We start from the raw sequence: 14,311 nt of genomic DNA on the forward strand, positions 1-14,311 counted from the left end.
AGACTTAAATTGAAATAATTTCTTTATTAAACTTGTGATTTGATTAAGTTCATTTTTCAATTAAACTAATTTTCTAAGTTGATGAAATAAGTAATAAATTAATTTTTGTTATTTTTGTAAAGCTGTTTTAATTAATCTTAGATTTCCCATGACTTTGACGGAATTAATCCTCAGGTATAGACTTCAACTAGTCAACCCGAGCCCCCAATCACGTGTGAGCAAACTCCATTTTAAGCTATAAAAGGGGGGCGTATATTAGTAGGGGGGATGAATAATACGGTACCCCGAAAAATTCTAAAAATAAAAAAATCCCGTTATCTGACCCTTCAGCAGGTAGAAAGTGGGAAAAATTAGTTTTTCTGTGGGGGCGCTACAAAGGGGGGTTGGGGCGGAATCCCATATAGCGCTTGCAACTCGTATTGACCCCCTCTACCCCCATACCAAATTTCATCAAGATCGGCCCAGCCGTTTCGGAGGAGTTCATGTGCCACAGACAGACAGACAAACAAACTTTTCAGCTTTATATATTAAGATTAATCTTCATACATTTAAAATATATTAAATAATATTTTTTTTTAAAAATACTTTGTTGTGAATATTTTAAAAAGAATAAAAAAATAAAATATTCGCATTTTCAAAACTTCAAAAGTGTTCTAAAGAAAATTTTAAATTAATGCTAATGTTCTCGATGAATGTCAATATTAGGATAATTTTCCAATTTTTAGTGTCACTGAAGGACCCCCACTTGGCTTTTAGATGGTTAAATCAATACAGAAGACTTCCTAATTAGGATTTCAAGAACATATCATTTCTCTTTCAATGATATAATCTCACCTTTAAAAAATGAAAAGAAAAAAGAGCTTTTTAGACTCTGAGTGTTTACTATTATTTTTTTATATAATAAATTGGCAATAAATGGTGTAATTTCCGTCATTCTTTTAAGGAAATTCAGTAGCAATTGGCACTCATTTTATTCAACCTACACGCTCACCAAATTCACCATCATTTCCATTTTATTTCCAATCCTTTTTTTTCTGGGAGTAAACTAATTTTGTAAATAGCACCAATATAATGTGAATATCAAATGTCAGCAAATAGCAATAAAAAATAAAATCACGCAGCCTATAGAAATAATTTCATCCAATTAAATAAGTTTTTTTTGGGCAAAATGATTGGTGTAAAAATAAAACGAAGTTTTCTTCATGCAAAACGGATGTGCTGCATCATGAAAAATCTTTAAATAATAAAAATTAAAGAGAAACTTGGATGACTTTCAATGTTTTTGTTGTACCCTTCGTGATTTCATCTTGAGAGTCGTCTCTTATGCAAAGGTTTTTTTTTATTGCAGCAGAGCATTGCAATAAATCGAGGTGATTCGGTTTTTGATGCAATCAAGTAAAATTTTGTGTTTTATTGTGCACCACAAAGGACAAGATGAAAACTTTCACCCACAGCCTAAAGATTGTGCATTAAAATGCAAAAGGTACAAATGAAAAAAAACGACAAAATCCACAAGTTAAAACTCAAAAGAAGCATTGTAAAATGTAGGGGAGAATGGACTAAATGCGAACTTTATTCTTACTTGACTTTAATTTCTTCTCATAATTATATGAAAATTTATTGGAAGATATTTTAATCGTTTTATTATTTAAAAGTTTAGGAGAATGTTCTTGTTTTTTCGTCGAAATCAGCATTACATCAAGAATATTTCAGATAAAATGAAAAAATAATAATATTTAAAATTTAAAAATCCTTATTAACTAATTTCTAAACAAGAATTTGAAAAAAGAATCTTTCATAATATTTGTATTCATAATCTTTGTCTTAAATAGAATCATTCCTAACACGGGCCAATTTAGCTCATCCTCCCGTAAAACAAAAAAAAATTACAGAGTTAATCATGAGAATTGATGGGTGTAAATTTAACATTATTTGCCTCAATGGTCGTCCCATTTGGCATCCAATTAGACTCCAATATAGGGAAAAGATGTTGGGAAAAATATAGTCTTTTAGGCATTATTCACTGCAAATTGTTTTAATACACACAATTTTAGTATTAACCACCACTTCACACTCCTTAATCACATACCATTTTTGTATTTGCGACATGCTGATGTTTCTTTTTTTTTTCTTAAATTCTCTTCCACATCGATTTGCCATTTCAGTGCAATTACAAAAATATCTAATACCCGCAATCGTTTTGTCCGCGCATACAATTTTATGCCATCGTGTGGTGAAGAAGAAAAATGAAGGGAAAAAAAATCAAATAAATAATCAGGTGAATGGATTTTGGTATTTGATTCGTGTGTAGTTTTCTTGATCTTTGCTATGTGATAGATTAGCCACGGACCTCCTTGTAAGAATTCACTTATATTGTTATTAGGCATTTTATTTTATTAATTAGACATAATTAGACAATTTATTGTAAACCTTTGCTAAGAGGTTAGGAAATCTTAGGAATAGTTTATCTTTAATTCTTCAATCAGTTTTAGTATTTTATATAGATGAAAACCAATAATTTTTCCTTAAATTTCCCACAAAATAATATTCTTTAAATTTGTTTTGAATTTTTCTCATCGAAATCAGCGATACGCATCAAGAATATTTCAACTAAGAAAATTAGGAAAATTAGTTCTACAACACAGAAAATTCTAACTAAACTATTTAGAGGATTTTAGGTCAAAGAAATTTAATTTTTTTCTCAAAAAATCACTAAAAGTATTGACCTTACACAACCACTCTCATATTTTCAGTCTAAATTCGTAAAAAATTAATTCTAAAATAAACTAATAAGTTATACTTAAGTTGCCCAAAGCAATTTGCAAAGGATTTTTTCCAAACTATATATTCTTAACTTTCTTAATCAAAATAAATAATTATATTCTAATAGTTTTTCGTCAAAATCAGCAATTACATAAAAAATATATTAATCAAAAATTCTAAAAATTAAAGAAAGTCTTTCTACAAACCAAAAAATAAATCGTTTTGTTGGACTCATTTGTTTATTTAATGAAAATTAATCAATTTCGTAAAATAAATCGTTAAATATTGATCGTTTAAAAAAAATTATTCTAATATTTTTCTGTCGAAATCAGCAATATATCAGGACTATATTTTAATCAAGAAAATCACAAAAAAAATTAATAAAAGTCTAATTCTACAGCACAGAAAATATGTAAGTTATTTATAAGAATTTCTCTCTAGAACTCCCTTCTTATTTATTAAAATCTTTGCAGTATTTTTCCGTCAGAATCAACAATAACAACAAATTCTTTCCCATTATTTGTAATCAAGAGATGTATCATTCACTATCAGACTACGAAAATATCTTTGATATTTTTTTTCTTAATAAATTTAAAAAAAAATTATGTAGATTCTCAGAATCAATAAAACAAGACCATGTATTCTTGAGTCCAGAATACATATATAATTTTTAAAAAATCTTATATTAATTTAAACGTAGAAATTCTAATCCATTGCACAAATATTTCCCTTAAAATTAAAAAAAAATTAAATTTAACATTTTCTTTTGGATTTTTTGAAGTATTTTGCATTGAAAATAGCATCCGCTTTACCTTCGCATTTTGGTCGCATAATTAAGAATCATATTAGCCAATGAGCATTCCCACCTTATTGTGAGCTTCTCTTTGGGGTTCTTCGTGGCACGATGGAGGAATTGGGAGTGAATGCTGTGCTCAAAGAGCAAAAGCCAACCACTATACTCGCTCGTATATGGCTGAAGCACAAAAAGACCACATTCCAATCGGCTATATAACCACACAACCAACATTATTAAATGAGATAAAATAATGTCTTGGAGACTTTCTATTGCACATTGCCAAGAATTGCTTTTTCGGAATGAATATAGTGTAGGTATTATGTACCTACATATATATCGTTATATAATAACCTAAATATTCTTCTCTCGGACTCTCTCCTTTGCATGTTCTCTGCTTTTTTTTCCTTCCTCTACCAAAGGCATCTGCACTAATTGTAGCGTATGTTTTTTTTGCTTTGGTTATCCTTTGTGTGTTTTGATCTTGAGGAATTTGATTTTTTTTTTCATGCCATTCTTGGGGTTTTTTTTTACCTGTGCACCAGGGTTCTTGTCCTCTTGGTAAAAGATGGTTGTTTTGTTGAAGGAATCCCAATCAATTGCAGGTTTTCTGGCTGCTGAAGCTCGGAATTTTTGTTCTTCTACTAATTATAGGTATATATTGGGTATGTCTATGGTGGAATTTAATAGTAAGTATCCATTGCAATTGTGAGGTATTTCATTCCAAACAAAGCACAAAACCACTTGGCACTCTAGGCGTTTTCTTTTTTTTTCACAATCTCTGGGGCATTTCACAATTCATCCCACTTCTCATCCCACCCAGCATTTTTCCCTCAACACATACACGTACCACTTAAGAAAAAATCTTTCAATTTTGAGAATTTTCCTTCGTTTTGAGCACTTTTTCAACAACAAGAAAATGGGAAGAATTCGAAAATTCGGATGCGCCCGTGCTGGGAGGGAAAAAGAACCGCGAAAACTTGATCAATTTTCTTCGATGAGCGAACTAAAGTGGACGACGGTTAGGAAGCAGCATCCAATGGTCCATGACTAACTCGACCGACTCTTGGACGATCGACTTCTTCTTCAATCGCGCGACTCGTTCTCTTCTTTCTCTTCATCCCAAACACCTTCATGCGACCGTGTTTGTCCTCTTGTGGATGCCCGATGCCTGTGTATTTGTTCCTCCTAACCGATCTAAGAAAGAGCAAAATGCGCCTTTCATACGAACCTCTCATTTCTGCGCACACAATTCTTGTCGCGCTCTCTCCCTATGCGGAATCAACAAGTTATCAACGTACAAAAAGAACATAAATAAAATTAAAAATTAAAATACCTTTGGGTAGTACAAGTGTGTGTGTGGAGTGTTTAAAACTTCGTCTTCAATTTACCACCATACCTTTACCTACCACTAATTGCAGCGGGAAACGTTAAATAATTGCAAAGAAATTCAAGTATTTTTTCAACGCTTGTTTTTTTTTTAAATAAATATCGTTTATTTATAATCATTTTTTTTAAATTGAAATGAATGAAAAGAAGTTTTTAAGTATTTGAATTTTATAGGAACTATTCAGCTGGCTTAATACAAGAGCGCTGTTATCAGTTTGATAGCAAATGGAGGTTTGAACTATAAAAAAAATAAAAATTGTTAAAATTTAAGGCCTTTCAAGTTAAATAAAAAAGATCTTTTAACAAAATCAAGCTCAATTTTTCAAGATCTTTATTTATAATAAAAAATATTACACAGAAATACTGCAAAAATATAATTAAATCAAGATTTAGCTACAGAATCAAAATCAATAACTTTATTTTGCATTTTCAATGAACATAAAAATCATTCGAATAATTTTGAACTTTTTTTATTTTAATCTATGTGGTATAAAGCGCCAACCAGGCCAATTTATTGAACAAAAATTGAATATGTAAATCATAAACAATTGCCTATTTCGTTTAGAACTTGAGATTCAGCTACCAAGAAATCCTTGAAATTTCATAATAAATTCTTGAAAGTTCAAAGACTTCTTAGTCGTTGAATAGGACTAAAAATTTAATAAATCATTATCAAACCTATTTCTTTTAGAAATGGTAATAACGGGGTTGATTAATTAAAAATCTTTTACCGTCTTCCCTTAAAATTCGTCAATTTGGAAATTTTGGTATTCTATGAAAAATCTTAAGAGATTTTGACAGTTTGTATCTTTCTTTAATCGTAATTTAGAATGAAAATTCCTTTTCCAGAATTCTTTAAAATTTTGTAGGATTGTTTTCTGGAATAATTAATCCTTTGCTCCTCTTCAACAGAACAAACTGAACGATTTAAAAATGTCAACTGCCAAAATCTCGCAACAATTTTTAACGTAAGAAATTAAATAAAAGATTTTTAACAGAATCCGACCCCTTTATCAATATTATTTCTTTAAAAAAAAATAAAATTAAAATGAAACTGAAAATTTAACAATTTTCAGCATCTTTTGCCCAATAGGAAATATTCAGATTGAAGAAAAAAATCATTTCTCGTGAACCGCTGCAACTATATTCTTGAGATCTCTGCATATATAAGAACACGCACACTCCCCATGTGAAAAGGTAGGTATAATGAGAAAGAGAAGCGCATACGTGCGAAGATTGTATGTTGAGAAAAGTGTTGAGGACACAAGGCGCAGAAGAACAAGAATTGGTAGAGAAGTACACAGCAGAATATAGCCGGAGGCAGAAAGTAATTTTCATGTGTACGTCTGTATATGCATCTATTTATCCCTTCTTGTCTTCCTTTTCACATTATCTTCTTCTTTTAACCATCGATTGGATTGCCCCGTGTGTGCTTTGGTAAGGTAGAGTGGAGAGAAAGGTGAGATTCTAAGAAGAAATAAAAATTATTTATATTAAAACTCTTCAACTCTTCTTCATCACTTGTCTCCTCTCCTTGATGGAATCTCAAGAATTTATTGTGTGTGTAGCTTCAATTTTAAAATATCCATCATCTCTTTTTTTTTATCCACATCATCGTCTTATTTTTTTGGCATCCGCGGGGGACATTGTCTTTGGAATTTAATCGAAAAAAATAAAAACCCAAAACTGATAAGAATTCTGATAAAAAATTAACGAAAATCATCCACCAAAAAAATTCCTATAATCTTCCAAATTGATTGGAAAACATCTTTTTTTATATAACTTTCTGCTGCATTTAAACCGCTACCTCTTGGCACATTTATGTCCAGCATAAAAGCAAAAGAAATATCATGAAAATGCCACGTTAACTCAATAAGAAATCAATTAAAATTGCATGCAGTGATGTGCAAAAAAGAAGGAGGAATTAAAATGTAATGTGGGACAGAAACATTCCAGGCTACATAAGGGTTAAAATAGGGGAGAGTGGCTTTAATCGTATATTTAGTCACTCAAATTAGTTCTAATTGCAGAGTTAAATTAAACTATTTTAATTAATTCAGTAAATTTAATAAAAAGAAAATTAATTTCTTTCACTTTCTTTGAGCTTTATTTTAGAATTTATGTTTCCTTGATATTGGCTTAAGTAGTCGCACAATGTTTAATTTTTATTCGAGCAAATAAGGCGGTTTAATACTTAAATAATTAGTACAAAAACAATTTTTCTAACGAAAAACTTTCATTGAGAAAATCATCGTAAATCAGTCATTGAAGGGTTAAAAGAGGAACCAAAGAAAACTAAACATATGTTTAATTAGAGATTCCAATTAAACCCCCTTTGAGCCTTCGTTTGAACAATTTATAATTTTTAAATGAAAAAAAATTAAAAATTTTCTAGTTTATAACTCTTTTTACCCCATTCTCTCCTTTAGGAATTATTATTCCAAATTTTATACGAAACGTCCTTAAAAATAGCTTCACATGTGCAATTGAATTGAATAAAATCTATTATAAAATAAAATGAATAAAGTCCTTTAACCCTTTCGCGTCCCAATGAAAAATTGAAACATGCGCTCTTTTCTTTCTATAGAAGCAAAACATCTTCTTTGGCTTCTTCTGCGGGAATTAAATTATTTCTTAAGTTGGAAAAATAAAATATTTCAGTCTTGGGTCTGCGTATGAACTCAAAAAACGCGAAAGGGTTAAAAGGATGTTCCAATGGTAATCAATTTTTATTCTAACTGTTTAATATTTGAATGTCCTATCATTAAAAATTTACCTGTCGATTTTTTTTATTTATTTGCATAATAAATTGTAAATTTGCATAATAAATTAATCAAATTTTCACAAAATTCACGATTTTTCTGAAAAAATTGTTTAACCTTTGGAATGCGGAGGCCTTGGTAGTTACGTAGAATGCGAAGGTGGGGTCGTTGAACGACCCCAAAAAGAAGGCCAATTTTCTCCCAAATTATACAACCTGGAGTTGTCGGGTTAGTGCCTATAGATTCCTTATATAGTCCTCTTGCCCCTTGCATCACAAATTCGCCACCCGGAAACACGTAGAAGAAGATATTAGGGAAAAACATTTTTCACTCATTTTTCACGCTTTCTTCGTGAGAAATTTGCCACGAAGTTGACCGCAACCACTATTTTTTTCACTACTTCCCCACATTCCCCTCACTTCCCGCACCGTGATAAATGGCAATATTTCTCGAATATTCCTTATTGTTTTGCACATTTATATGCTTATAATTATGTTTTATGTTGTTTATGTCACTTATTCGCGATAATTCTGACACTGAGAAGGTATGAAAAAGTAAACACAACCCTTCAACCCCCTTCAACCATATGATTTATGATGTGACTAACTTCATTCTAAAAAAATTTCCGCAGCATGGCCGTTACATCAATTTTTGAATTCCCTTCTTCTACATTTTCCTTAATAACTTTTCTTGTGGTAGTCGGATTGAGCTGAAATTTTTACACAACCTCCTCAGATAACCAAGGAACTTATTTCCCAAAGATGGGAATGGTATCTTTTATATTTATGGAGATATAACACGAAATATAGCGCTGGGGTCGTTCAACGACCCCGCTCCGCATTCCAAGGGTTAAGTTCTGTCGTTATTGGCCGTTTTAATTAAATGTGGTCAATTTCCACGAAATACTTTCGTCTCGTTCGTCTCAGTTTCTCATCAACCAATAGCGCCAAAATATGATAATTTTGCAGCGGAAGTTTTTGAAAGCTTAAACACCACCCTGAAGTTTTTGGAGTTGAACATTGGCCATTGAACGTCGACTAAATGAGCTGATGTCCTATTGCCAATTGCAAAACAATTTCTTTTTTGATTTTCTTTTACAATAAAAATGTTGAATATTTAATGTAAATTTCCTTGAAAATATCAAAAAAAGCCATTCGATTGTAAATTAGATGGCCTTCCTAAAGAAATTTTTATTGATAAAACGTTAAAAATTAAAATTTTGATTATTCTGTGAAGTAAAAAATCATTTTTTTTTCATTTTTAAAATAAAATTTAGAAAAATAATTATTTTGAAAATCTTAAACATATACGGCATCGCCTCAATTAGTCGGCGATCTTGACCAAAAACTTCAGGGTGGTTGACAGCTGTCACGAAATCAAATTTCCTCCACATATACGAATTTTGTGTTTTCTCATCAAAATTGCAAAGGGATTGTGTTTCTCTGGGCCAGCAGGAGCCCCTCCGTGCAACGTGTTGTGATCCCTGACTCCGTGGTGTTATACTGCAGGTGGAAAATACAAAGAAATGGGTGAGTGTTTTTCCTGTGCGAGATTATCTTGTGGAGAGGCCGATGATTCAATGTGGGTGGATTTTTCTCACCCTTCCAGGTGGACTTCTCAGCTACTTCCGCGGCCTCCTTGGCTCCCGGGAAATGCGTATCCTCATCCTGGGTCTCGATGGGGCTGGCAAGACAACAATCCTGTACAGACTGCAGGTGGGGGAGGTTGTTACCACAATTCCAACGATAGGCTTTAACGTAGAGCAGGTTACATACAAAAACCTCAAGTTCCAAGTTTGGGATCTCGGTGGACAGACGAGTATTAGGTAAAATATCCTCAGGAGGATGTCCGGAAGGTATGAAAGTTCCTACTAATTGCACACACGTTGTTTTTTAGGCCCTACTGGAGGTGCTACTACAGCAACACAGACGCCATCATCTACGTGGTAGACTCAGCCGACCGAGACAGGATAGGAATATCAAAAGACGAACTCCTGTACATGTTGCGCGAGGACGAACTAGCTGGAGCTATTCTTGTTGTCCTCGCAAATAAGCAAGATATGGATGGGTGCATGAGTGTGGCTGAAGTGCATCAAGCTCTAGGTTTAGATGCACTCAAAAATCGCACGTTCCAAGTAAATACCAACACCGCCCCCACGTTGCATTTCCTCCCCCACTAAATCACGAAAATCTTCTCTCTTTCCCCTCTAACAGATATTCAAGACGTCAGCAAAGAAGGGTGAAGGTCTGGACGCTGCTATGGATTGGCTTTCGACGGCACTCCAATCGAGAAAATAGCCTTCTCCGTAGTCAAAGAGCACACAACAACCCCCATCCTCCCTCCCAAAAAAAAAACATCCCAAACTTTGTTTACGAGTGAAAGCAAGAAAAAAAAAACATTTATAAATTATAATTTAACACAACACTGCTGTCTCTTTTTCGTCGTCTCTGAGCTCCCCAAAAGGAAAAACAAACAAAAAGTGCTGCGAAGGATGCATTTTTCTATATCATAGTGATAGAAAAGGAAGGAGAAAATTATTATTTACAATTTATATAAAGGATGTGTGCAAAATTCCAGGAAGAATTCCTCAATTTTGCTGAATTAAAAATGTCAGAAAAAATGTATTCATATTGTAAAACTATTTGATAAAAAAGAAAATTAAGCTATTGAATAGATGTGAGATGAACAAAAAAGGCGCAAAATTATTTTAATCTATTTGACGAATTTTCAAATTATTCCTTTAAGCTCTTTTGAAAAATCCTTACTTCATTAAAGGAGTCTATTCACCTTTATCCATGTTGTCATGCCATTCAAAGACACACACCAATCAAACAAAAGGAAACATTCAAGTAAAGCTTTTGAGACTTTTCATTTTTCTTTGATATTTCCGGAAGAGAAAACAAATAATTGGCTGAAAAAATGTGAAAGCCACGCCTCTAATATATAAACATGGAGGATCGAGGTTTCTAACCTCAAAAGTTTGACCTTCATTTTCTCAAAAGAAAATATTTTTCCAAGTTTTCTTTCGACGATATTCGAGTAATGAAACCTTCCTATACACAGATGTAGAATTTCGCACGAAATGTTAAATAGATTTTAATTCTGTGGCGATTGAAAAGAGTCGAATTGGCCACATTGGCCAGCAAAATCCTCCAAGGGTTAAATGCATAAAACATATGCATCTTTTGCCTTGGTTGAGTGTTTTTTATAATTTCAAGTTAGGATATTTTGATTCACTTTTTTGAGAGATTTTTAATCAAAAAATCTTTGTTTTAAGATGAACTTTCATGGAACGATGCAATGCAGCATATGCGCGATTCAATTATATAAAAGAAAGACTTTTTAATTTATCTTATGTTGCACCATTTACGAAAAAATGGACTAATAATTACGAAAACTATGCAACAACAAATAGTCCTAAACGTTAAAGATTCAAAGAAATTGATGATTTCGTATTCTTATTTCGTTTCAAAATCTATTAAAATTACCCAAAAAAATTCAATTTTTTTGCCTACCTTGCAGGACGACTAAGCTAGAGATTTTTCCATAATTTTATTGATCATAATCATTTATTAGTTTAGAAACAGTTGAGAAAATTAGGCAAAGATGTTCCGAAAAATGCAAAAGCCACACCTCTATACTTTGCTTTAGTTTATTTTTAAAAACATGAAGCATATGCTTCTATGCTCAGATATGCTTCAGATAAAACACAATGGATTTAATCAATGAAGCATAAGCTCAATGTAGCTATCTATTTGAAACGAAAGACCTCAGATGTGGTTTGGTGGGTTTGGTGTAATTTCTAGATTTTTACTTTCTTCATAATTCTAATGGAAATTAAAAGTCTTTCTCTTTTCTTATAAATCAACTTTTAACAAGATTTTCTTTGTATCGTAAATTAATCTTCAAAAAATGTTATGAAAACCTCAAAATGAAGAAACTCCTTTCAAAATATTAACCATTCGCGCTTATTCTTTTTTTCCTATTAGTGAAGTTATTTCTGGTCAAAATAAGATTCATTATCGGCCAAAAATAAGCTTGAAATTCTAGTTTTAAGACGTTGTCGTTGTTGCAAAGGTTTTTTGTGAGTATGATTTTAACAGAGACAAATATGATTTCAATTTAACTTGAAATCAACGCTTCAATTTATTTTAAATTCTTTAGAATCTTATCAATTTTTACTATTATTAACCCTTTTTAAGTAATGCAAAATTTAATTTTCGTTCCCAAATCTGTAAAATTCGTCTGAAAAACAGACAAAAAATGAAGATTTGGCAACCTAAAAAATAACTTAACCTCTAGGCCGCCAAGCGGGGTCGTTGAACGACCCCAGCCCTATATTTCGTGCTATAACTTAATAAATATAAAAGATACCATTCCCATCTTTTGGAAATAAGTTCTTTGGTTATCTGAGGAGGTTGTGTAAAAATTTCAGCTCAATCCGTCCACCACAAGAAAAGTTATAAAGGAAAATGTAGAAGAAGGGAATTCAAAAATTGGTGTAACGGCCATGCTGCGGAAAATTTCTTAGAATGAAGTTAGTCACATCATAAATCATATGGTTGAAGGGGGTTGAAGGGTTGTGTTTACTTTCTCACTTTACCATCTCAGTGTCAGAATTATCGCGAATAAGTAACATAAACAACATAAAACATAATTAGAAGCATATAAATGTGCAAAACAATAAAGAATATTCGAGAAATATTGCCATTTATCACGGTGCGGGAAGTGAGGGGAATGTGGGGAAATAGTGAAAAAAATAGCAGTTGCGGTCAACTTCGTGGCAAATTTCTCACGAAGAAAGTGTGAAAAATGAGTGAAAAATGTTTTTCCCTAATATCTTCTTCTGCGTGTTTCCGGGTGGCGAATTTCTGATGCAAGGGGCAAGAGGGCTATATAAGGAGTCTAAAGGTAGTGACCCGACAGTTCCCGGTTTTAAAGTTTATGAGAAAATCGACTTCCTTCTTGGGGTCGTTCAACGACCCCACCTTGGCCCTTTAACACTCGGAGGACCGGGCAATTTTCACTTACGCGGAGGATGAAATTGGACAGAATGACCAACGGTTTTTTTTTCAAATATTTCAAGGAAATATGGAAGATTGCATTTGCAAAATAACTATGCGTGCATATTTTATTCAATTAATGGGGGGATTTATTGCGCTTCGCGCAAATTTTGGATAAAAAAATATTATAATGGAAGATTGAAATCGATAGACAATCTGAAATATTGGTTTTTATGGGTGCGCTGAAACCACTTATCAATCTCAAAAGAAAACAATTTATGGAGGCTACCTGAAGGGTTTTTTTTAGATTAATCCTTGTATTTGCTTATTTTAAGTATTGAATTTTCCGGAGTTTTTATGTTAAAAAAAAGTAAACAACACTTTGACATTTGTGCAAAAGAGTATTTCGACGTGCCCGAAGATTATGAACCATATTCCTATCTTTTAACACAGGAGTATGGTTCATAATCTTCGGGCGCGTCGATTTTTTTCGAAAAAAAAACCGTTGGTCACGGTGACCATTTTCATCCTCCGCGTATATTTTCGACTTTGACCTTAATTATCTTTTAACACTCGGAGGACCGGGCAATTTTCACTTACGCGGAGGATGAAATTGGACAGAATGACCAACGGTTTTTTTTTCAAATATTTCAAGGAAATATGGAAGATTGCATTTGCAAAATAACTATGCGTGCATATTTTATTCAATTAATGGGGGGATTTATTGCGCTTCGCGCAAACTTTGGATAAAAAAATATTATAATGGAAGAGTGAAATCGATAGACAATCTGAAATATTGGTTTTTATGGGTGCGCTGAAACCACTTATCAATCTCAAAAGAAAACAATTTATGGAGGCTACCTGAAGGGTTTTTTTTAGATTAATCCTTGTATTTGCTTATTTTAAGTATTGAATTTTCCGGAGTTTTTATGTAAAAAAAAAAGTAAACAACACTTTGACAATTGTGCAAAAGAGTATTTCGACGTGCCCGAAGATTATGAACCATATTCCTATCTTTTAACACAGGAGTATGGTTCATAATCTTCGGGCGCGTCGATTTTTTTCGAAAAAAAAACCGTTGGTCACGGTGACCATTTTCATCCTCCGCGTATATTTTCGACTTTGACCTTAATTATCTTTTAAAAAGCAAAATATTTTCCGGATTTTCTTTAGCCTAACTTAAAGTAATTGAAATTCCCTACACATAGACGTGGTACTTATCACGATAGGTTCAATACATTTTAATCTATGACGATTTAAAAACTCGAAATGGACACGGTGTCCACATAAATCCTCTAAGTGTTAAGGAAGCTCCAAGGTCTTGGCGGCCAGCAGGTTAAAGACTCGTCTGTCTCGTCAGGGTTGAAAGAGTTAAATTAATATGATTTTCTATTGAAATTTAAACTTTCATGACGCAACAAATGGTTGAACATCTTTTAAATGCATCCGTGCGATCTGATGGAGTGATGGAGTCGTTTAGCCACATGTTTTGTGAGTGACCAGCACACAGAAAGCTTGTGGACATGCGGAGGGCATGGCAAAATAAGCTTCTCTTCTTTTTTCTTCTCCTACTAAATCCCACCTCGCAACAGCACGGAATG

The 14,311-nt window shown here is 32.7% G+C and overlaps 2 protein-coding genes across 2 annotated transcripts in view; one reads left to right on the forward strand and one right to left on the reverse strand.

The window, feature by feature from the left end:
• LOC129795930 (ankyrin repeat and BTB/POZ domain-containing protein 2) overlaps positions 1-4,641 on the reverse strand; it is a 33,390-nt gene extending 28,749 nt beyond the window's left edge. The window contains exon 1 of the mRNA XM_055837483.1: positions 4,091-4,641. The gene's annotated coding sequence lies outside the window, so the exon portion shown is untranslated. The remainder of the gene's footprint in view (positions 1-4,090) is intronic.
• A 4,405-nt stretch (positions 4,642-9,046) lies between these two features.
• Positions 9,047-10,129, forward strand: LOC129795932 (ADP-ribosylation factor-like protein 1). Its single transcript, XM_055837485.1, has 4 exons — positions 9,047-9,236; positions 9,316-9,532; positions 9,604-9,841; positions 9,921-10,129. The coding sequence occupies exons 1-4, from the start codon at positions 9,233-9,235 to the stop codon at positions 10,002-10,004; spliced, it is 543 nt and encodes a 180-aa protein (XP_055693460.1). The 5' UTR covers positions 9,047-9,232; the 3' UTR covers positions 10,005-10,129.
• The last annotated feature ends 4,182 nt before the right edge of the window (positions 10,130-14,311 follow it).

The sequence above is a fragment of the Lutzomyia longipalpis genome, chromosome 4, assembly GCF_024334085.1.
Source record: "Lutzomyia longipalpis isolate SR_M1_2022 chromosome 4, ASM2433408v1".
NCBI lineage: Eukaryota > Metazoa > Arthropoda > Insecta > Diptera > Psychodidae > Lutzomyia > Lutzomyia longipalpis.